Source organism: Mytilus galloprovincialis, chromosome 13 (genome assembly GCF_965363235.1).
Source record: "Mytilus galloprovincialis chromosome 13, xbMytGall1.hap1.1, whole genome shotgun sequence".
NCBI classification, from domain to species: Eukaryota; Metazoa; Mollusca; class Bivalvia; order Mytilida; family Mytilidae; genus Mytilus; species Mytilus galloprovincialis.
The window spans coordinates 61,988,921-62,012,531 of NC_134850.1; the positions used below are offsets into that span (position 1 = coordinate 61,988,921).

Genomic DNA, 23,611 nt, shown 5'->3' on the forward strand with positions numbered 1-23,611 from the left:
AACTCAAAGTTTATCTATGCAATCAATTAGAATTACATAAATATCTTAACACAATAGTTTATATAAATCTTTCTTTTTATTTACCTTCTTCCTGTCATGCCTTTAAACTTTACCAGGTGCAAAAGGAGTAAATGTTGTGGTGTAATCATGGTCATATTGATCAACATTACAAGAAAGCATACTTTAACATGTAATATTTTTTTATTTTAGTTTAAGAGAGCAGCCCAAGGCCACAAATGGGTCTTCAATGCTGCAAGTTCACCTCGCATTCTGAGGCACGCTTCAGCTGGCCCCTAAACAATAATGTACACTAGTTCAGTAAAATGGACCCCACACTTAACCCTATAGTATATAAATGAACCAACATTAAAAAATAAAACAAAAGCTTATAAAGGTGAGATGGAGGTTCCTGACTTAGTACAGGTGCAAACATTTTGCTGGACAATTATGTTTAGTGAGATCACATCCCCCCTACCCTTTTGGCCAATGTGTCATAAATAAACACTCAGCAAAATGCACAATAAAAGTCAGTTTAAAAGAAAAGTATGAGACCAATGTAAAAATAGGTAACACAAGAAACTTAGCAGAATGACAATGATCAACATCAAGTAACAAAGCAGACAAGCAGTTACTGACATGCCAGCTCCAAACCTCAATTAAACCGATTGTATGATAGTGTCTTCGTCATATGATATCTTTATTTTATCAAAGCAAAAACAATTGTGAAATGTCAAATGATATTGAACATGTTGAAAAACAATCAGCATTAGAAAACATGTCAATATTTCACAATATGAGAAAGGTTAATAACTGTTAGTACAAGCTGTAATTGTTTTTCTCTCCCAAACTGTAAAAACAAATTAAAGTTTAAAACAGCACTATCTAAAAAAAAAGAAGATGAGGTATGATTGGCAATGCGAAAGCTCGCCACCAGAGGCTAAATGACGTAGAAGTTTAGCATCATAGGTCACCATACTACGTGTATGTATGCTATTGTTATTGTTATTATTATTTTTGTTATTATTATTAAAATTAATATTGACATATAATTAATATATTAATTAACACCAGAAAATGGTCTTTACATTTTACAGTGTTGGTTTAATTTTAATTCAGGATTAACTAATACTGATTTGTACAAGATATTTTATTTCCAGGTAATAATGCCTCAGCCATTCTTATGATTGTGTGTGGGTAAATTAAAGGGAAAAAAGGGGGGATTATTTGAAATGTTCCAGACACCATTTGCAAGTATGGTCTTTAGAAAATATGATAATCTGTTGGAAGGGGTTGATAAATGACTGATCCATGTTAAGAGAGAGACATATAAATTAATATGACCAATTTGCATAAAACTGGTTTAGTTTCTAACATTGTAATATTTTTGTGTTGAAATTTTTTTTCATCTATCATGCCAAATTGTAAAGAAATGTCCATTTTAGTCTGTCCTCATTATGAAATCTAATGTTGTTTTACGTAATTCAACACAAAAATCTTTTGTAACACTTAAGGGTATGATTATAGTTATCAAAAGTACCAGGATTATAATTTTATACGCCAGACGCGCGTTTCGTCTACATAAGACTCATCAGTGACGCTCAGATCAAAATAGTTAAAAAGCCAAACAAATACAAAGTTGAAGAGCATTGAGGACCCAAAATTCCAAAAAGTTGTGCCAAATACGGCTAAGGTAATCTACTCCTGGGGTAAGAAAATCCTTAGTTTTTCGAATAATTCAAAGTTTTGTAAACAGAAAATTTATAAAAATGACCATATAATTGATATTCATGTCAACACCGAAGTGTTGACTACTGGGCTGGTGATACCCTCGGGGACGAAACGTCCACCAGCAGTGGCATCGACCCAGTGGTGTAAATAGTTATCAAAAGTACCAGGATTATAATTTTATACGCCAGACGCGCGTTTCGTCTACATAAGACTCATCAGTGACGCTCAGATCAAAATAGTTAAAAAGCCAAACAAATACAAAGTTGAAGAGCATTGAGGACCCAAAATTCCAAAAAGTTGTGCCAAATACGGCTAAGGTAATCTACTCCTGGGGTAAGAAAATCCTTAGTTTTTCGAATAATTCAAAGTTTTGTAAACAGAAAATTTATAAAAATGACCATATAATTGATATTCATGTCAACACCGAAGTGTTGACTACTGGGCTGGTGATACCCTCGGGGACGAAACGTCCACCAGCAGTGGCATCGACCCAGTGGTGTAAATAGTTATCAAAAGTACCAGGATTATAATTTTATACGCCAGACGCGCGTTTCGTCTACATAAGACTCATCAGTGACGCTCAGATCAAAATAGTTAAAAAGCCAAACAAATACAAAGTTGAAGAGCATTGAGGACCCAAAATTCCAAAAAGTTGTGCCAAATACGGCTAAGGTAATCTACTCCTGGGGTAAGAAAATCCTTAGTTTTTCGAATAATTCAAAGTTTTGTAAACAGAAAATTTATAAAAATGACCATATAATTGATATTCATGTCAACACCGAAGTGTTGACTACTGGGCTGGTGATACCCTCGGGGACGAAACGTCCACCAGCAGTGGCATCGACCCAGTGGTGTAAATAGTTATCAAAAGTACCAGGATTATAATTTTATACGCCAGACGCGCGTTTCGTCTACATAAGACTCATCAGTGACGCTCAGATCAAAATAGTTAAAAAGCCAAACAAATACAAAGTTGAAGAGCATTGAGGACCCAAAATTCCAAAAAGTTGTGCCAAATACGGCTAAGGTAATCTACTCCTGGGGTAAGAAAATCCTTAGTTTTTCGAATAATTCAAAGTTTTGTAAACAGAAAATTTATAAAAATGACCATATAATTGATATTCATGTCAACACCGAAGTGTTGACTACTGGGCTGGTGATACCCTCAGGGACGAAACGTCCACCAGCAGTGGCATCGACCCAGTGGTGTAAATAGTTATCAAAAGTACCAGGATTATAATTTTATACGCCAGACGCGCGTTTCGTCTACATAAGACTCATCAGTGACGCTCAGATCAAAATAGTTAAAAAGCCAAACAAATACAAAGTTGAAGAGCATTGAGGACCCAAAATTCCAAAAAGTTGTGCCAAATACGGCTAAGGTAATCTACTCCTGGGGTAAGAAAATCCTTAGTTTTTCGAATAATTCAAAGTTTTGTAAACAGAAAATTTATAAAAATGACCATATAATTGATATTCATGTCAACACCGAAGTGTTGACTACTGGGCTGGTGATACCCTCGGGGACGAAACGTCCACCAGCAGTGGCATCGACCCAGTGGTGTAAATAGTTATCAAAAGTACCAGGATTATAATTTTATACGCCAGACGCGCGTTTCGTCTACATAAGACTCATCAGTGACGCTCAGATCAAAATAGTTAAAAAGCCAAACAAATACAAAGTTGAAGAGCATTGAGGACCCAAAATTCCAAAAAGTTGTGCCAAATACGGCTAAGGTAATCTACTCCTGGGGTAAGAAAATCCTTAGTTTTTCGAATAATTCAAAGTTTTGTAAACAGAAAATTTATAAAAATGACCATATAATTGATATTCATGTCAACACCGAAGTGTTGACTACTGGGCTGGTGATACCCTCGGGGACGAAACGTCCACCAGCAGTGGCATCGACCCAGTGGTGTAAATAGTTATCAAAAGTACCAGGATTATAATTTTATACGCCAGACGCGCGTTTCGTCTACATAAGACTCATCAGTGACGCTCAGATCAAAATAGTTAAAAAGCCAAACAAATACAAAGTTGAAGAGCATTGAGGACCCAAAATTCCAAAAAGTTGTGCCAAATACGGCTAAGGTAATCTACTCCTGGGGTAAGAAAATCCTTAGTTTTTCGAATAATTCAAAGTTTTGTAAACAGAAAATTTATAAAAATGACCATATAATTGATATTCATGTCAACACCGAAGTGTTGACTACTGGGCTGGTGATACCCTCGGGGACGAAACGTCCACCAGCAGTGGCATCGACCCAGTGGTGTAAATAGTTATCAAAAGTACCAGGATTATAATTTTATACGCCAGACGCGCGTTTCGTCTACATAAGACTCATCAGTGACGCTCAGATCAAAATAGTTAAAAAGCCAAACAAATACAAAGTTGAAGAGCATTGAGGACCCAAAATTCCAAAAATTTGTGCCAAATACGGCTAAGGTAATCTACTCCTGGGGTAAGAAAATCCTTAGTTTTTCGAATAATTCAAAGTTTTGTAAACAGAAAATTTATAAAAATGACCATATAATTGATATTCATGTCAACACCGAAGTGTTGACTACTGGGCTGGTGATACCCTCGGGGACGAAACGTCCACCAGCAGTGGCATCGACCCAGTGGTGTAAATAGTTATCAAAAGTACCAGGATTATAATTTTATACGCCAGACGCGCGTTTCGTCTACATAAGACTCATCAGTGACGCTCAGATCAAAATAGTTAAAAAGCCAAACAAATACAAAGTTGAAGAGCATTGAGGACCCAAAATTCCAAAAAGTTGTGCCAAATACGGCTAAGGTAATCTACTCCTGGGGTAAGAAAATCCTTAGTTTTTCGAATAATTCAAAGTTTTGTAAACAGAAAATTTATAAAAATGACCATATAATTGATATTCATGTCAACACCGAAGTGTTGACTACTGGGCTGGTGATACCCTCGGGGACGAAACGTCCACCAGCAGTGGCATCGACCCAGTGGTGTAAATAGTTATCAAAAGTACCAGGATTATAATTTTATACGCCAGACGCGCGTTTCGTCTACATAAGACTCATCAGTGACGCTCAGATCAAAATAGTTAAAAAGCCAAACAAATACAAAGTTGAAGAGCATTGAGGACCCAAAATTCCAAAAAGTTGTGCCAAATACGGCTAAGGTAATGAAACATGCTTATTTCTGTAAATTAACACTTTTTTCTTAATGCCAACAAACTCATAGTAAAACAGGTTTCATATTACCATTTTATGAAGAAATGTTAGCTGTACACCACAGAAAATACCATGTCCTAAAAATAGGACAGTTATAAACTTTTAAACATGTTGATCAATTTAATTTTCTGTAAAAAAGGTAAAAATGTCTCCATATTAAGTCTTGAATATAAAATGTCTAGATAATAACCTTGTGCAAAATATCCAGATATTCACCTTGTATAAAAATCAGTAAATTCAGATTTTATGAGATAATTATCTGTCACAGACGTCTGAAGGCAATTATATTCAGCAATCAGCTATAAGTCATACTATAATGTGTCAAATATTAACAAACCAATGAAGATGTGGGGTATACATCAATCAGACTGTAGCCCAACAACAATTTATGATAAGACAAATTTTAAAAGGCTTTCTTTAACAACAGATGTGTGTATATAAAGTGTATCCCCAAAAGTGATAAAATTCCCCTGGGATCTATTGAAAAAAAATAATAACAGAACACATCAATACATTTTTTACATATGTATGGACTAGGAGTATTTGACTGTTACAGTTAGCATAATTTACCAAAACTTAGTTACACTACACTTAAACTGAGCTTGAGAAAGACAAATAAAGTTTAATTATGTCTTACACTCTAGAGTCTATATTAATTGGCGAGTTCAAACTAGAGGCTCTCAAGAGCCTGTGTTGCTCCCCTAACTTTACTTGGGGTTTTAAAATAATATTAAATAACGTAAAAATCGTAACAGACACTTATAATGATGTTTGAGGCCAAATTTGATTTAATATTGTTATATGTGCTTCATTTCATTCAGTGGTTCTCCAAAAGAAGACATTTGTATATATTTCCCATAGGATCCGATGTTAAACTAAGTCCAGAGCTGGTAGCCATCTTGGATAATGGATCAGCTACAAAGTAACAACACTTGGTCAGCACCTCATAAGGAACATTCTTGTAATTTTAGGTTTCATTCCATTCAGTGGTTCTATAAAAAAAGACATTTGTATGCATTTCCCGTACAGTCCTATGTTAAACTTAAGTCCCTGGCTGGTGGCCATCTTGGATGACGGATCGTCTACAAAGTAACAACACATGGTCAGCACCTCATAAGGAACATTCATGCTATGTTTGGTTTCATTCCATTCAGTGGTTCTTTTAAAGGACATTTGTATGCATTTCCCATAGGGTCCTATGTTAAACTAAGTCCCTGGCTGGTGGCCATCTTGGATGATGGATCAGCTAAAAAGTAACGACACTTGGTCAGCACCTCATAAGGAACATTCATGCATCATTTGGTTTCATTCAGTGGTTCTCTAGAAGAAGTTCAAAATGTAAAAATTTAAAGACATAGAAGGACGACAACAGACGTCAATTGATGAGATAAGCTCACTTGGCCCGAAAGGTGAGCTAAAAGGATGTGAATAGACAAAAAAGAAGACAAAAAACTCTATTCTCCAAATAACAAAAAAAAACCATGAAATAAGTCAAATAGTTAGGACAGGCAAACAGACAATGTGATAGGTTAAACTAGGGTTTTAAAAATCTCAACCATTCCCTTTTATGTCGAGCCTTTGGCATTTGTTGTAAAATATCGATCCTACATTCTGTTGTCGGTGTCATCATCGGAGGTTAAGTTTTTAAATTTTAATAACTTTTTAAACTATATTGGATTTTTACCAAACTTGGACAGAAGCTTGTTAATGATCATAAGATAATATGAAGAGGTAAATTTTGTAAAAAAAATATCCTGTTTTCCGTATTTTACTTATAAATGGACTTAGTTTTTCTGCCTGGAAACATTACATTCACTCTGTGGTTAAAATTTTTAAAATATTAATAACTTTCTTAAACTTTTCTGGATTTGTACCAAACCTGGACAGAAGCTTGTTTATGATCATTAGAAAGTATCCAGAAGTAAATTAAAATTAGTTTTAAAAAATATCATTTTTTCCACATTTTACTTATAAATGGACTTAGTTTTTTCGGCCAGGAAACATAAAATTCACTCTGTAGTTAAAGTTTTTAAAATTTTATTAACTTTCTTAAACTATCCTGGATTTGAACCAAACTTTAACAGAAGCTTGTTTTTGATAAATAGCTGGTATCTAGAAGGAAATTTTGTTAAAAATTTTGTAACTGCTTTCCGTATTTTTCTTAAAAATTGACTTCCTGTTAAAATTAGATACAGTCTGCAGTTAAAGTTTTCAAAACGTTTATTAGATTCATAAACTATCCTGAATGTTTACCAAACTTTCACAGAAGCTTTTTACAATCATAAGATAGTATTGAGAGGAATATTTTTATTCATTTTCTTCTCTCATTTTTGTTGAGCCTGCCATTAACAGTAAAAGTAGGCAAGACACTAAGGTTCTGCAGAACCCTTACACATTTTTAATGTATCCATCAACAAACTCAAATTATGTAATAAACATACAATATAAGTCCAATACAGGAAAAGTACTTAATTAAGTACACATCACCGAACCCTTCAACTGAGACGTCTAAACAATATTAACAACTTTGTCGATACAACTCGGATTAAGATTTTTTTTTAGGGTGTTAATTGGATTGATGAAAACTTGTAAATAAGAGGATTCACATCAAGTTTATGTAAGGTTAACCGTTTTATCAAGACTTGAAAAACGTCAGGTCACCATACGACCTTCAACAATAAGCAAATCCAACACCATATAGTTAACTATTAGAGGCCATAAAATGCCAAACATCACTACTCAAACAATAAAACCATGGCTTGACAAATGTAAAACAACAAAAACTGCCTGATAAATATACAGTGCAATAAACAAATTAACAAAAACCATATACAGCAACAAATTTAGCAGAATAATGTTGCAATTGATGCAAAGAGGACAGGATTTTGTTCACAATAAGTGAGTTTAATCAGTGGTCATATGTGACACAAATATAAAAGTCACCTGATCTTGACCTCTTCTCGAGGTTTATTAATAAATGTGGCAACTATATTTAACCTATAGACATAATATGGCTATCATTTTTATGTTTCTTTTGTCAAAGTAGTATTCCCATAATAATTGAAGTCAGAAATATAATCAAAAGATTTTTTACACATTATTCAGCCATCATAACACAGAGGGACGTTAGGTCAATTCATCCACTGTTATAAACTGACCATACACAGCTATTTTTTATATGAAACAGGGGCGGATCCAGCCATTTTAAAAAGAGGGGGTTCCTAACCCAGGACAAAGGGGGGTTCAAACTACATGTCCCAATTCAAATGCATTAATTGTCCAAAAAAAAGGGGGGTTCCAAACCCCGGAACCCCCCGGATCCGCCACTGTGAAACATACTGAATTAATGCAATCATGTCATCTTCTTTACATCTTTTATAAGAATAGCTCACCATAACATTTATGGATTCAGTTTTTAATTATCAGGTTATTATTATTCAATTAAGCAACAACAACAAAAATGAGTTTTGAATGAATCACCCACATGTTCATCTAAATACATTACTTTTGTAGGGGGTCTCATTGGGGGGTTCTGATCCCGGATCCTGCTTCCTGTTTTCACTTGTCTGAGATGAAATACTATACAAAAGTCTTCACTTGTCTGAGATGAAATACTATACAAAAGTCTACTTGTCTGAGATGAAATACTATACAAAAGTCTACTTGTCTGAGATAAAATACTTTACAAAAGTCTACTTATCTGAGATGAAATACTATACAAAAGTCTACTTGTCTGAGATAAAATACTATACAAAAGTCTTCACTTGCCTAAGATGAAATACTATACAAAAGTCTACTTGTCCGAGATGAAATACTATACAAAAGTCTACTTGTCCAGAAAATACTTATACTTGTCTTGCCTGATTGTGCTATTTCATAACTTTCTTGTCATAGAATAAATTAATTTGTCCAGGAGAGATTTTGTGAAAATTTGAGCATGGTATTTCCACATTTCTTAATGTGTTCCATTTGTTATAGGAAAGATTTATTATAGCATTTGTCTGTTCTCCATTACCCATTGACAACTATTACTAATAAAATAGTTCAAATTGAGATTATTGGTATGATTATTACTTTAAAGCAAAGAAAAACATCCTCTATGTTTACAGATCAGTTCAACAAGTTCAATAAATTCCTGTTTTATTGACCTAATACCAGTCAGAATGACCACAAATTTTGGTTTATATATTTGACATTTTTTGTATACTTCAATGACATTCTTTCATTATGAATCTTTAAAAAATCACAAAATTATCATTAAGATGATATATCAACCTTATCAAAAAGAAATTTGGTGACAGTGCAAACTAGTTCCAGGGACATTAAATATAATATTTCATTATAATAAGGCTCATCCGTCTTTGTTTTATAATATTATAATAGGTGTCTTTAAAAGTAAAACTACCACAAGCTTTCATAACCAAATAAAAAGTTTTATATTTAACACACCTAAAAGAGATGAGGTCATTGATTTTATATCAACCTTCATTAAAAATTACATTGCATATTTTTTTGCATTAAACATTATTTAGATATGATTTTAATTCACAGAAGAAGACACATTTTAAAAGCTTGCTTTTTACATCTGACAACTCAAATGGATACTATTCAAAGGGCGATAACTCAAATTTATCTTCAGTTTATTTTTCACCACTATACAATGGGAGATCAATCATTTTTTCTCAAGAAATAATCATGAATTTAATATTGTTGATACTTCTGTTTATCATAGCTTTTATTTTACTTGCTATGGAAAATAACTCAAATTTATCTTCAGATTATTTTTCAATTCAATGGGAGATAACTCATTCTTTCTCAAGAAAACTAAAAATCATGTCATCATGAATTTTCTTTTTCTTGATACTTCTGACAAATGTACCTTGCATTTAACTTCAGACAATTCAAATAGATTCTCTACTGTGCTAAGGGAGATAACTCAAATTTATCTTCAGCTTATATCTTCAGTACTTTGTGATGGGAGATAACTCATTATTTCTCAAGAAAACTAAAAATCATGTTACTGTAATCATGAATTTTCTTTTTCTTGATAATTCTGCTTTAAACTTGAAATAACAAGTAAATACCTGTAAATAACAATGCACATATAATAATCTAAATAAAAAAATATTAAGATTAAGGACATTTGCTTCTCTGCTTCAAAATAACAAGCTTGTTTTTTTAAAAAGGAAGGGTCAGTGTGCTTGTTTTGGAAACATAAGCCATTTAAAATTTTGTGGGAACTGTTTCTCTCTAGATTTTTTATATATCTAACATTGGCACCTTTTTGTCATTCAAAAACTATGAAAAAATAACACTGGTTATGTAAGATTTTCTAAAAATGTTTTTTTTAAACAATATGAAATTAAAATATGAAAAGAAAAATAAGGTTTAGTGTTCAAAATTTTGATTGGTACTAACATGAATAAAACTAGAGGATTCCAAGTATCTGACAAAACCTCAAAAACAAGAGAAGCGAACATCTTTAAATCATTATCATATTTTAATAATTTAATTTAGAATGTAACGCATCTTCTGGTTGGTTGACGTTATTTTGTTATCATCCCATAGACATAATTTAGTCATGTGACCGTGACGTCATAAACGTTTTTTCATGGTTTTCTACGGTTTAAAATGGAATTTAGAATTAAAATTCGAAATAACATAAAAAATGTGGTGCACCCTGTTAAATAACCTGCTACTTCATAGACAGAAAAAATATTACAGTCATTCCTTAAATGTAGCTACAGATGATAAGAACAAACTTATTATATTTCTTATTAAATTACTTTATAGAAATAAGGAGAGTATAATAATATTGACATTACTTGTGCAAAAGGCTTACAGTAATTTAATTGTATAATGTTGATGCTGTACAATTCTGTACAATTCTTCTACCTGTAAATATTTGCTCTTCTTTGGTTAATTATAAGCAAATAACCTTAATCAATCCTTTCACATCATTTCATCAATTTTTCATTTTCAGATATTTGCTTTTTTCAAAGGACCAATATAATTACATGCTAAAAATAGTTCCTACCTCTAACAGGAATGGCAGGACCGGTATGAAGGTGTTCGTAGATTCTGATAACGTGTTCATCATCTTTATACAGTGGAAACGTAGAGGAAAATATCTTGCTGTAGGTGTCAGTCTAAAGATAAACTTGATAAGATACATATAAGCAGATGTGTGTAGTATGATTGCCAATAAGACAACTTTCAACCAGAGCTCATGTAACATGGATACAAACGATTGTAGGTCACAGTATTGCCTTACAATGATAAAATACATACTGTATAGTCATTTATTCAATTGAGAAAACAAATGGCCTAATTATAACTATAAAATGTACGATAAAAGAATTATAACAGATATGAATCAATGATTCTTATGATGTTAATATAAATATCTCATCTTTAGATCATCCTTTCTTACCATGTATCATATGTATGACCAACAAAAGTTCTGAGGTGGGACTGAGTTAGAAATTAAGTTAGTTCAATGCTCAATGAATGAAATTTAAGGAAATGATACATCAAACTAACTACAAAAACATAATAAGACATGATAGTCAGACATACAACATGCCAAGCTCAAAGTCATCTAGAGTTGTGTATAGATTGTGAATAACTTGATTGATTGTTGGTGTTGAGGTGATACCTAACACTACAGGGAGATAACTCTGTAAAATCAGCTGAACGTTTTAATTACATTGTGTTGTTAAGGGAATATTAAGCTTCTCAATTATCAAAGTAAGTGTTTGTCAAACTGCTATATAACCAGTGTAATTTTTCTGATAAAACAGTTGGTTCAAATTTTTTAAATTTTTGTCAAAGGGTCAAAGTAAGTTCTTTGTCAAAATTTCAAGAACATTAAACAAGCCAAATTAATTTTAGTTAAAGTGTTGGGTACCACCTTAATTCCACTTTCAGCTATCCAGGGCTTTCCATTGAAATTGAAGTAGAAGGCTCAATTAAAATTATAGGCGGCTGTAACATGCGTTCGGCGAAGCCGGACGCCCACCAAGCTGTAAGCTTGGTGCCTTACGGCAGGGGGTTTGGGGGCCGCTCAAGGCCCCCAGAAGCTCTGGCATAAATAGAGCAAAATCCTGCATTCTCGCAATCTCCTGGCACCTAATTTCATCTTTCAAATGACCATTATTTATGTATGAAATTAAAGAAAGAAAAAAAAAAAACTTAAAGAAATTTCATTTTTTTTTATGTTAGTTTTTTATTTTCATTACCTTATGCTTAAAATTCATTTACTTTTAAAGGAGTTTTATTTAAATAATCATCCGGTTTGTTAGAAATCTTGATCGATTTATTTTGCATAACTACGACGTGCATTTGTAAACAAATGACCCCCCTTTTCTCTCTTAAGACAGTTACGCGTATTTAAATCATAATTATTTCTCAAGCATTGACAGAAAATTGATATATCCTCTGATTTTCTCTTTTTTTTTTTTGTAAACTTCAATAAGTAGGATACATAAATCATTAGGAAATGTTATTCATTTGAGGTCGAGTCGACAATATTCTACTTTCGTTTTTGACCTTGATTCTCTGAACACCACGTGGGCTTTGAAAAATGAACTTCAAAAGATACTGTTTTCCAGATTCTGAACAATATGATCTACTACACTTTCTTTAATTTGACTAATAATATTCCATACCATAAGATTGTCATTCTATCTGATTGTCTTCACGTTTCAAAAGCCAAAAAAAAACCAACGAGTTAATGACTATCGGAACGTCTCTATTGTTATCGTTCAATGACCACCGGAACGTCTCTCTTGTTATCTTTGAAAAGAAACGATGCATTCTGACTTTAAATAGACAACCAATCAGTGACCTGAATTCATGTGAACTATATTTAGCCCAAGGTAAACACTGACTTTTCATCCTTGTTTATCGTGACCGCGACTTTGCGACAATACGTCTCTCGGCTGCCTGTAAACATTTGAAAAAGATATTTTTTTCTTTTTGAATTTATATTTTTGTCAGTGAAGTAGCCGGCACTTGAAGCCACCGTAAGCGGCGGATTTCCGCCGGCTACCGGCTTCAGTGGAAAGCCCTGGCTATCTAGGATATATTGTGGTTCCTAGTTTTTATTGGTGCTCAGAGATTAATCTTTTCCAAATGAGGTGTGAGATTGTGGTCACCTTTAAGACAGTTACAAATAATACAAAGTCTCAATAATCAGATATCTTTAAGAATATAATTTTATCATATAAAAACTAATCATCTACATACTTTAAACTAAAAATATAGTTTCATGCTAAACATATTTCGAGGTATACCTTATAATTTTTAAACCTGCTGTATTTACACTTTATACTTACTTAATGGTTCCAATAATTGTTTGTGTTAATGGGTAGATCAAGGGTTGTAGAACTTCACTAGGATAGGCGGCGCTCATCAATCTTACCCACAATGCAAGACAATGAATATACTGCCAGTTATAAACTGCCTGCACATTTTCCTGTAATAGAATTTAAGCATATATAAATTTACATTTATTGTCATGCTATAAAAATAATAACAAGAAGATGAAGTATGATTGCCAATGAAACAACTGGACACAAGAGTCCAAATGACACAGAAATAAGTAACTATAAATCACAATACAGCCTTACCAATGAGCAAAGTCATACCGCATAGTCAGCTATAAAAGGCCCGAAATCAAAAATGGGAAATAGTTCCAAGTGAGAAACAAATTGCCTAATTAATGTACAAAATAATGAATGAAAACATAAATATTACACAAAAACAAACGACAACCACTGAATAACAGGTACCTGACTTCAGACAGGCACATACAGAATGGGTGGGGTTAAATTCTTTATTGTATGTTCTTGTAAGTATGTTTTGAAGACATTGCATGATATCATCTCAATGCTATCAGTTTTAATTATGGTGGCCTGAGTACCAAGAGAAAAAAACATCCAACTTAAACAATATTTAGGAATGAGAAAGATCAGTTTGAAATGATGAATTCTTCTACATTAATTACATTTATGTAAGGGAAATATTCTATTCAAAATTAACAGCCTTGTAGCTGTAACATATAACATGAACAGTATTTGATTGAAATTTATAAAACCTTTGGCATACAGGATGTTTCACACATACATTCAACATATGAAGCCTTGAACTAAATATAAAATTATTCCCTTTTGTTAAAGCCTCAAACGTTTTCTGCCTGATTTTTTTTAACAGAAGGAAAGAATGACAAACCGATTCTCAAGCAGTTATTAGACCACCTTTTGCACTGGTGAACCAGTTATATGCCACAATATATATAAGTTCCTTCATAATATAAGTTACAAATGGAAGAAATAGTAATATTATTTCCACTGGAACAAATATTATGGTATTAGTTCCTAACAGAATAAAGGGTAAATAATATGTGTTCCAACATGAACAGATTAAATGGCATTGTAAATTTGTTTATAAAATAGTTCCCATGGGAACTTCTGTAGGCAGAACAAATATATGTTGACACCTGTCTTTCAGATAAGGCAGGCTACAAGTGCTTTCATCAAATATTTTGTCTCTTAACAATTTATAAGTAATTTTTATTAATGAAGCTGATGTAACAAACCTTCTTCTTGACAGTTATAGCATTACGTAAGTGTATAGCTAATTGTCTGATGTATATGAAGGCATACTGGTATCCTAATACTGTATCTATAGTCAAGATCTCCACCAGGGAGCGCTGCATAAAGTTGATCAATGGAAGTGTTGTGGGAGATGTAAATTTACAGTTCTTTACATATGCTATGTACATTTGCTGAAAAATAAATTAGTTTTATAAAAAATGCAATAATTGTTTTATAAAAGATTCTATTTTCTTTGTTTTAGTCTTATTTTCAGCTTCTTAATTGTAAAGAAATTGACAAGTTCCTGTTTTGCAAAAGAAAATTAAACAATCTTTTAAATGAAAAACTAGGCAATACACTTTCATATTAAGTTGTTGAAGAATCTATATCAATTTTGTTTTAATTGGATTGATTACTGGTCATCACAATAGAAGACATCTGATGCCACAATGAACCAGATGCTCCGCAGGGCGTAGCTTTATACGACCGCAGAGGTTGAACCCTGAACGGTTGGGGCAAGTATGGACACAACATTCAAGCTTGATTCAGCTCTAAATTTGGATTGTGATTAAATAGTTGACACAGCATAGGTTTCTGACACAGAATGAATGTGTTCTAATGAACTTAAAATTTTTGTTTTCTCTTAGAGCAATTCACTATGCTGTTGAATATTAATCCTCTCAAAACAAGAATGTGTCCTCAGTACACGAATGCCCCACTCGCACTATCATTTTCCATGTTCAGTGGACCGTGAAATTGGGGTAAAAACTCTAATTTGGCATTAAAATTAGAAAGATCATATCATAGGGGACATGTGTACTAAGTTTGAAGTCGATTGGACTTAAACTTCATCAAAAACTACCTTGACCAAAAACTTTAACCTGAAGCGGGACAGACGGACGGACGGACGGACGAACGAACGGACAGACGGACGGACGCACAGACCAGAAAACATAATGCCCCTCTACTATCGTAGGTGGGGCATAAAAATGTTGGAAGAAATTTTCTTTTTTATTTATGAAATTTCAAATGAGAAAAATTGAACCCAATTTTTTTAATCACATCCCCCTTTCCCTTATTCCAAAACTAATCTCAATTAAAATTTCTAATGGAGTTTGCAACAATAACTACTCATTTAAATACATCATAAAATATTAAGATGTAAAAAAAACTGCTTGTTATCACTGAATGTTATTTATTATAATTTATCAGTTGGTAGTAAAAAGTGAATATACATTGTATATTGTATATAACAAAGATTTAAGTTGATTCTGGACAAAGAAAGATAACTCCAATTAAAAAAAAATCTTGCTATTGCACAATATTTTGCAATTAGATATTTCTTGCTTACTATTCTGGACAAAGAAAGATAACTCTAATTAAAAAAAAATTTGCTATTTCACAATATTGTGCAATTAGATATTTCTTGCCATTGCGCAATACTGTGCAATTGAAAAGACTTGCTTTTGCACAACACTTAATATAATAATTTTAGATCCTTATTTGGACCAACTTGAAAACTGGGCCCATAATAAAAAATCTAAGTACATTTTTGGATTCAGCATATCAAAGAACCCCAAGATTTCAATTTTTGTTGAAATCAGACTAAGTTTAATTTTGGACCCTTTGGACTTTAGTGTAGACCAATTTGAAAACAGGACCAAAAATGAAGAATCTACATACACAGTTAGATTTGGTATATCAAAGAACCCCATTTATTCAATTTTTGATGAAATCAAACAAAGTTTAATTTTGGACCCCGATTTGGACCAACTTGAAAACTGGGCCAATAATCAAGAATCTAAGTACATTTTTAGATTCAGCATATCAAAGAACCTAACTGATTCATTTTTTGTCAAAATCAAACTAAGTTTAATTTTGGACCCTTTGGACCTTAATGTAGACCAATTTGAAAACGGGACCAAAAGTTAAGAATCTACATACACAGTCATGACAGTTAGATTCGGCATATCAAAGAACCCCAATTATTCAATTTTGATGAAATCAAACAAAGTTTAATTTTGGACCCTTTGGGCCCCTTATTCTGTTGGGACCAAAACTCCCAAAATCAATACCAACCTTCCTTTTATGGTCATAAACCTTGTGTTTAAATTTCATAGATTTCTATTTACTTATACTAACGTTATGGTGCGAAAACCAAGAAAAATGCTTATTTGGGTCCCTTTTTGGCCCCTAATTCCTAAACTGTTGGGACCTAAACTCCCAAAATCAATACCAACCTTCCTTTTGTAGTCATTAACATTGTGTTTAAATTTCATTGATTTCTATTTACTTAAACTAAAGTTATTGTGCGAAAACCAAGAATAATGCTTATTTGGGCCCTTTTTTGGCCCCTAATTCCTAAACTGTTGAAACCTAAACTCCCAAAATCAATCCCAACCGTTCTTTTGTGGTCATAAACCTTGTGTCAAAATTTCATAGATTTCTATTAACTTAAACTAAAGTTATAGTGCGAAAACCAAGAAAATGCTTATTTGGGCCCTTTTTGGCCCCTAATTCCTAAAATGTTGGGACCAAAACTCCCAAAATCAATACCAACCTTCCTTTTGTGGTCATAAACCTTGTGTTAAAATTTCATAGATTTCCATTCACTTTTACTAAAGTTAGAGTGCGAAAACTAAAAGTATTCGGACGCCGGACGACGACGACGACGACGACGACGATGACGACGACGACGACGCCAACGTGATAGCAATATACGACGAAAAATTTTTCAAATTTTGCGGTCGTATAAAAAGTGATTATTGTTTTCATGATGTAAGTTCAAACGTCACAGATTCACTACCACCTGGCACAGATTTCCAAAACAATTAACAATTAAGGTGTTTTGGTATATAGTGACCTACTTCAATGTCTACTGACCTACCTTTTAACATGGTTCTAAAATAGATTCCTTTGTGAAAAATGGTATACAGTGACCTACTTTAATTTGTATTGAACTATCTTTAGTTAATACACACTTCTAACATAGTTTTTGTGTGAATATTGGTTTGCAGTGACCTACTTTTATGTTTCTTGACATACCGTTATACACAGTTCTAACATAGATTACTGTGTGAATATTGGTATACAGTGACCTACTTTTATACAAGGTTCTAACATAGTTTCCTGGGATATCATGACTTGTCTGTTGATACAAAGAAAAGCAACGACTCTTGTTGTCTCTTCAGCAGAACTCCATAGGTTCGTCATTTTCTGAAATCACAAAATAAACACTTGGAATTTAACAAACAATAAATAATTAGAACCCCTATAAAAACATTCACTTTCTTATTAGACCAAAAAAGTTACTAATTTGTATATAAGCAAATATTTCTGGTTTTGTTTTATGTTTTGTTGTTTTACTATATGCATTTGTGTCTTTCATGTATGTTAAGGAAAATACTAAAAATAAGTCCTCTGAAAATTGATGCATGATAGAAATTTAATCTAGAGAAATAACTGACTAAATTAATGGATAAAATATTCAATAATTAGATTTTCATAACAAAGTGCATCATTTTGATGTCACAGTACACATTAATTGGTTTCCTTTTATTCACATAAATTATATATATTGCCGATTGGTTGATTATTGTTTCAATTTTCATAGCTCAAGCAAGCCTTTTTTTATTTCTAGGATATCTTATATTCTGATTTCAACATTTGCTCCTATAAGAGTAACTAAAGTTGGTATTTAGTGAAGTATTACATTTTATTTCCAATTTTGTCCAATTTTATCATTTAAAAAGGTGCCTCCAATGTGAACAGCCTTTATCTTGTTCTCAAATTAATTAAATGCTAAACTATAATATTTTGTTTGATTTCATTTAGATATGTCAGAGTTGCTCTAAATGCTTTGGTTTTTGAGTAATAAGCAAAAAACTGCATTTTACCCCAGCTATGTTCTATTTTTAGCCATAGCCAGTGTCACCAGACATATTTTTTAAACTAGATACCCCAATGATGATTGTGGCCAAGTTTGGTTTAATGTGGCCCAGTAGTTTCAGAGGAGAAGATTTTTGTAAAAGTTAACGGACGACGACGACAACAGACGACGGACGCAACGACAGACGCAAAGTGCCAGGTGAGCTTAAAAGTGACTCCAATGTGCTTTTTTATGGAACAGCTTTCATCTTGTTCTCAAATTAATTAAATGCTAAACTATAATATTTTGTTTGATTTGATTTAGATATATTTTTCTTATGTTGTGTCTTATCTATATCTTAGTTATCAAAGTTAAAGGGAGATAAATCTATACAACCTGAATAAGATGCAAATAAAAACAATGATGCACAGTTTAATTATTGCAATCTAAGGTCAGTCACATATATTGCCATCATGTACACTTTGTAATATGTGATGTTTACAGTATTGTACAATGGATTCTCACAATAAAATTAAACTTCAGTTTCACTTTGTATTACATGTTTCCACTTTTTAAGTAAGGCCAACTTAAATTAATAAGTAGATTTTCATCCAGATTTTTGAAAAATATGGGGCGGGTGGGAGGATTTTATTTTTTTAAATTTTATTTCATTTGAAACCCTTTTGTGACGAGTTCTTCATACCGCATGGGTATAAGCATGCAAGTGTTAAATAATCTTATATCATGTATATGGAATCGTACATAATTTTTCAAAATCTTTAATAACATCGTATGTGAGTCGACTTTTTTTTAAGCTCAATATACAGTCATAAATCTAACAAGTTCGTGCTTGTGTCAATTTCTTTAATCCAGTCATGTTTTTTGTTTTTTGTACCAATGTGTTCCACGATTCTTGCGCTTTGAATATCATTCAAAGTCCAAATTTCTTGACACAAAACCATTGTACAAATAAATAAAACCCACGGCTTTCTAATCACCGAAAGTTGTAACGTACCGCGATTTGCGTTCTTGGACACAGCGTTTTACTGGTAACCCGAATAATTCATTCCTCTCTCGTAACCAATCTCTATTCTCGGTAGATGATGTTGTCATCAATGATAAGCAGAATATGTCGACTTAATCATTTTGGTTAGATTACTCGAAGAAATACAAAACCGAAATTTGAAACAGGAAGTTTTGAATGTAACGAAATTATTTATGGTTACCGGTAACGGACATGAACAAAATCTGGAAATAGTAAATTTTTTAAATAAAAAAAATTGGGGCGGGCGGGGATGAAAATCTATCAATTAATTTTAATTGGCCTAAATAGTCTTAAATTTTTTTGTCTTTTCTTTTACAGTTAATAATCTCTAACAAATATTAGGAAAAAAATGTTGAAAGCAAACTGTCACACATATTTCCTGATTTCAATATCACAAATATTTCACAATACCTCTTTCTGATTTGATATCACTAGCATTACATTATAGATGTAACAAATGTAGAGGCAAATGGTCAACTTACCTTTAACAATGCTTTGGCCAGTTTGGGGAAGGTTACATAGTAGGCCACTAGTTTGAAGACATGCTTGACCATAACATTTACCATGGAAGTCTCTGTTATTTCTGACAGAAGCTAAAATAAAAGAATTGGAATTTACATTTCAATTTTTAAACAAATTTCAGTACAATTTTCAACAACAGTATTGACTAAGTCAATTAAGTTCTATTAAGAGATATGAAGACAGCTTACACCAGTATTTTAAAACCATTCATAAACCTTGTGGATCATTTTTTGTTATTTTAGAACATCATTAAATTCCATTTTCAAAAGCTTTTTTGATAATGGCATAAAACAACATTTTCTTATATATATAAACTGCAAAGAACATACGTATTTGTAAAATGACTCATTTAACCCATTTCTGTTTTGACTCCATTATAAAATCTTACTTGTAATACAGCAGTTAGATAAGATTTAATTTCCAGACGAATTTTCTTCCATTTGGTATTGCTTTTTGAAGGAAGTACTGGCTTCTGTAAATCTGTAAGGGGAGGCAACCCTAGATGTTTCAGAAGTGCTGCTGGTATTAAAGTTAAGCACATTCTGATTACTGCATTGTAAACTGAAAAGATAATCAAAATGTTTCACATGATAAAATGTTGCCATTACACAGTTGCAATTTTATTATCAGAAAAGTTATTACATCAAAATACCGTAACTTAAAACCAAAATATATTTTGAAAATGTCAGATCCTGGTAAATTTGCAACATTCGTTTGGACTTAAATTTGAAGTTTACTTCAAAAATTTGTATTCAAATCAGTCATTACTGACAAATATCATTTTGCTTTAAAACTAAACATAATATTCCTTAAGGAAGTTCACTATTCAGTTTGAAAATAATAAGCTTTTTAAAACACTACTAGTATATTGTAATAAGGGGTCAATAAAGGAACCAAAAGAGCAAAAATAAAATATAGGTCAATGTGCTTGTTTTTGAGATATAAGCCATTGAAATTTTGGTCGGAAAATGTTTTCTTCTGATTTTTCATAGCTTAATCATTGACAAGTTTAAGTTCTCAAAAACTATTAAGAAATAATTAACTATTTTATAAGAATTTTACAGCTGGCTTATAATGATACATGTAAAAGGATTATGAACAGAAAATGGGGGTCAATGGGCAACATATTTTAAGGCATTCAAATGGATAAAACCAGGAGTCAGAAAATCTGAACATTACAAGTGAACTTCCTTAATGAACAATTATGCTGACAATACGATATGGGTTTTGAAGACTCTTCTTTTCATAAACACAGTACCTGCACTCCCCTCCACTCTATACTTGGAAGATTCCACTTCACTTCCTGCTTGATGTACAGCTGCTCTGAAGGCACTGATCATTTCCTTCAATACATTCGCTGATGGAGTTTTCTAAGGAAATAATAATTCTAAGCTGTTTAGTTAAGGACTGTAGAGTGATATGAAAAATTATTGCTAGAAACTAAGGACACACGTGTCATTGTCAATGTAAAGTTCAACTTCTTCATAGGATAATGTAGGATAAATAGAGATTAACAGATTATCATTGGTCATCTCAACTCAATTGTTTTTCTCACTTTCACCGTACAAGCTAGAAATTACTTTAAATTCAGAAATTATTGTGAGGTTTTTATTATTGCAAAAATCCAACAAAGTTGTAAACGGAATAATTTAAACTCATATTTTGAGATATTTTATATGAATTAAGGATGTATTCTTCTGACTTTTCAGTCTCGTTCAGTCTCGTTTAAATCTTGTTCTTAAATTATTTCCAAAACATGTGATACAAGTGGAAAATATCAATGATTTTAAAAATATTATAATCAAACATAACTCTGTGAAAAAATTGTGTCTTAATAATGAACGGTTTTTGAGTAAAATTGAGAAAGGAAATGGTGAATATGTCAAAGCGACAACCACCCGACCATAGAGCAAACAACAGCCGAAGGCAACCAATGGGTCTTCAATGTAGCGAGAATTCCCGCACCCGTAGGTGTCCTTCAGCTGGCCCCTAAAATATGCATAATAGTACAGTGATAATGGACGTCATACTAAACTCCGAATTATACACAAGAAACTAAAATTTAAAATCATACAAGACTAACAAAGGCCAGAGGCTCCTGACTTGGGACAGGCGCAACATTGCGGCGGGGTTAAACATGTTTATGAGATCTCAACCCTCCCCCTATACCTCTAGCCAATGTAGAAAAGTAAAACAATAACAATACGCACATTAAAATTCAGTTCAAGAGAAGTCCGAGTCTGATGTCAAAAGATGTAACAAAAGAAAATAAATAAAATGACAATAATACATAAATAACAACAGACTACTAGCAGTTAACTGACATGCCAGCTCCAGACCTCAATTAAACTGATTGAAAGATTATGTCTTCATCATATGAATATCAGGTACAATCCCTCCTGTTAGGGGTTTAGTATCATACTATCATAAAATATATGAGAAGAACATAACCCGTGTCATGCCAACAACTGTTTTTTTTAGAAATAAATGTGTTTAGTTCCGATGCAAAGTGATCCAGTTTTCAAATTTTACGACCAATCAAGTCAGTATTTTTAGCCAAAATTTTGAGAAAAGTGGTTAGGGATGCAAAAAATGATTTTACAAGCCATATCATTTTGGTCTTTTCAAATTTCTTTAATTCTTATAACAAAAAAAGTTGAAATAATATGCATTTTGTTCTTAAAACTGAGAAAAATGACAAAAATATAAAATTGACAGAATGGTAACTTTTAAACAAAAAAAGCGTCAAAATATGATAAAACTTTCTAATCTTAACACCTACCTATAGTTTTTTTAAGTAAAATTTATTCAGATTGGTCTACTTCATCTTTGTAGAAAGTATGAAAAAAAGTTTAATTGTGGAACTGTGATTTTTTTCACGATAATAGCCCAATAAAGGGCTGCGCTTTAGCGCATGATACGCCTGTTGCTCTTTTAACTTGTCTTTTATGCTTTAAATGAATTTATATGATCAACTAGAAATATATATACAAATCAAAAGGGATGTTACATTAATATATTCACCAAAGTTTCATAAAATCCCCCTTTTTTAAGTATAAAAATTCATTACTTAAGAAAACGTAAAATCTAAAATTTATAAAAATGGAAAGGGAGCTTATGTCAATAGATATAAACAATTTATCAAAGTTGCATAAAATTTTGTGAAAGTGTTAGTTATTGTCCCAAAATTGGAAAATCCCCCTTTTTTAAGCATAAAAATTCATAACACGGAAATATAAAATCTGAAATTTATAAAAATTGAAAGGGAGCTTACATCAATAGATATAAACAATTCACCAAAGTTTCATGGACATTGGTGAAAGCCTTTTTGAGTTATTGTCCGAAGTGTTGAAAATCCCCCTTTTTTTATGAATAAAGCCCCATAAATCCAAAACTTAAAATTTGAAATTTATAAAAATTGAAAGGGAGCTTACATCAATAGATATAAACAATTCACCAAAGTTTCATGGACATTGGTGAAAGCCTTTTTGAGTTATTGTCCGAAGTGTTGAAAATCGCCTTTTTTTTTATGAATAAAGCCCCATAAATCCAAAAATTTAAAATCTGAAATTGATAAAAATTGAAAGGGAGCTTACATCAATAGATATAAACAATTCATCAAAGTTTCATGGACATTGGT

The 23,611-nt window shown here is 32.3% G+C and overlaps 1 protein-coding gene across 3 annotated transcripts in view; it reads right to left on the bottom strand.

Moving 5' to 3' along the window:
* Positions 1-23,611, bottom strand: part of LOC143057764 (nucleolar complex protein 2 homolog) — a 189,452-nt gene that overhangs the window by 159,790 nt on the left and 6,051 nt on the right. For all 3 annotated transcript variants that reach the window (XM_076231153.1, XM_076231154.1, XM_076231155.1), the window contains exons 6-12: positions 21,230-21,341; positions 20,360-20,532; positions 19,932-20,042; positions 17,639-17,752; positions 14,539-14,727; positions 13,277-13,416; positions 10,975-11,086 (exon numbers count right to left, since the gene is read on the bottom strand). In XM_076231153.1, coding sequence (XP_076087268.1) covers positions 10,975-11,086; positions 13,277-13,416; positions 14,539-14,727; positions 17,639-17,752; positions 19,932-20,042; positions 20,360-20,532; positions 21,230-21,341 — 951 coding nt within the window. The remainder of the gene's footprint in view (positions 1-10,974; positions 11,087-13,276; positions 13,417-14,538; positions 14,728-17,638; positions 17,753-19,931; positions 20,043-20,359; positions 20,533-21,229; positions 21,342-23,611) is intronic.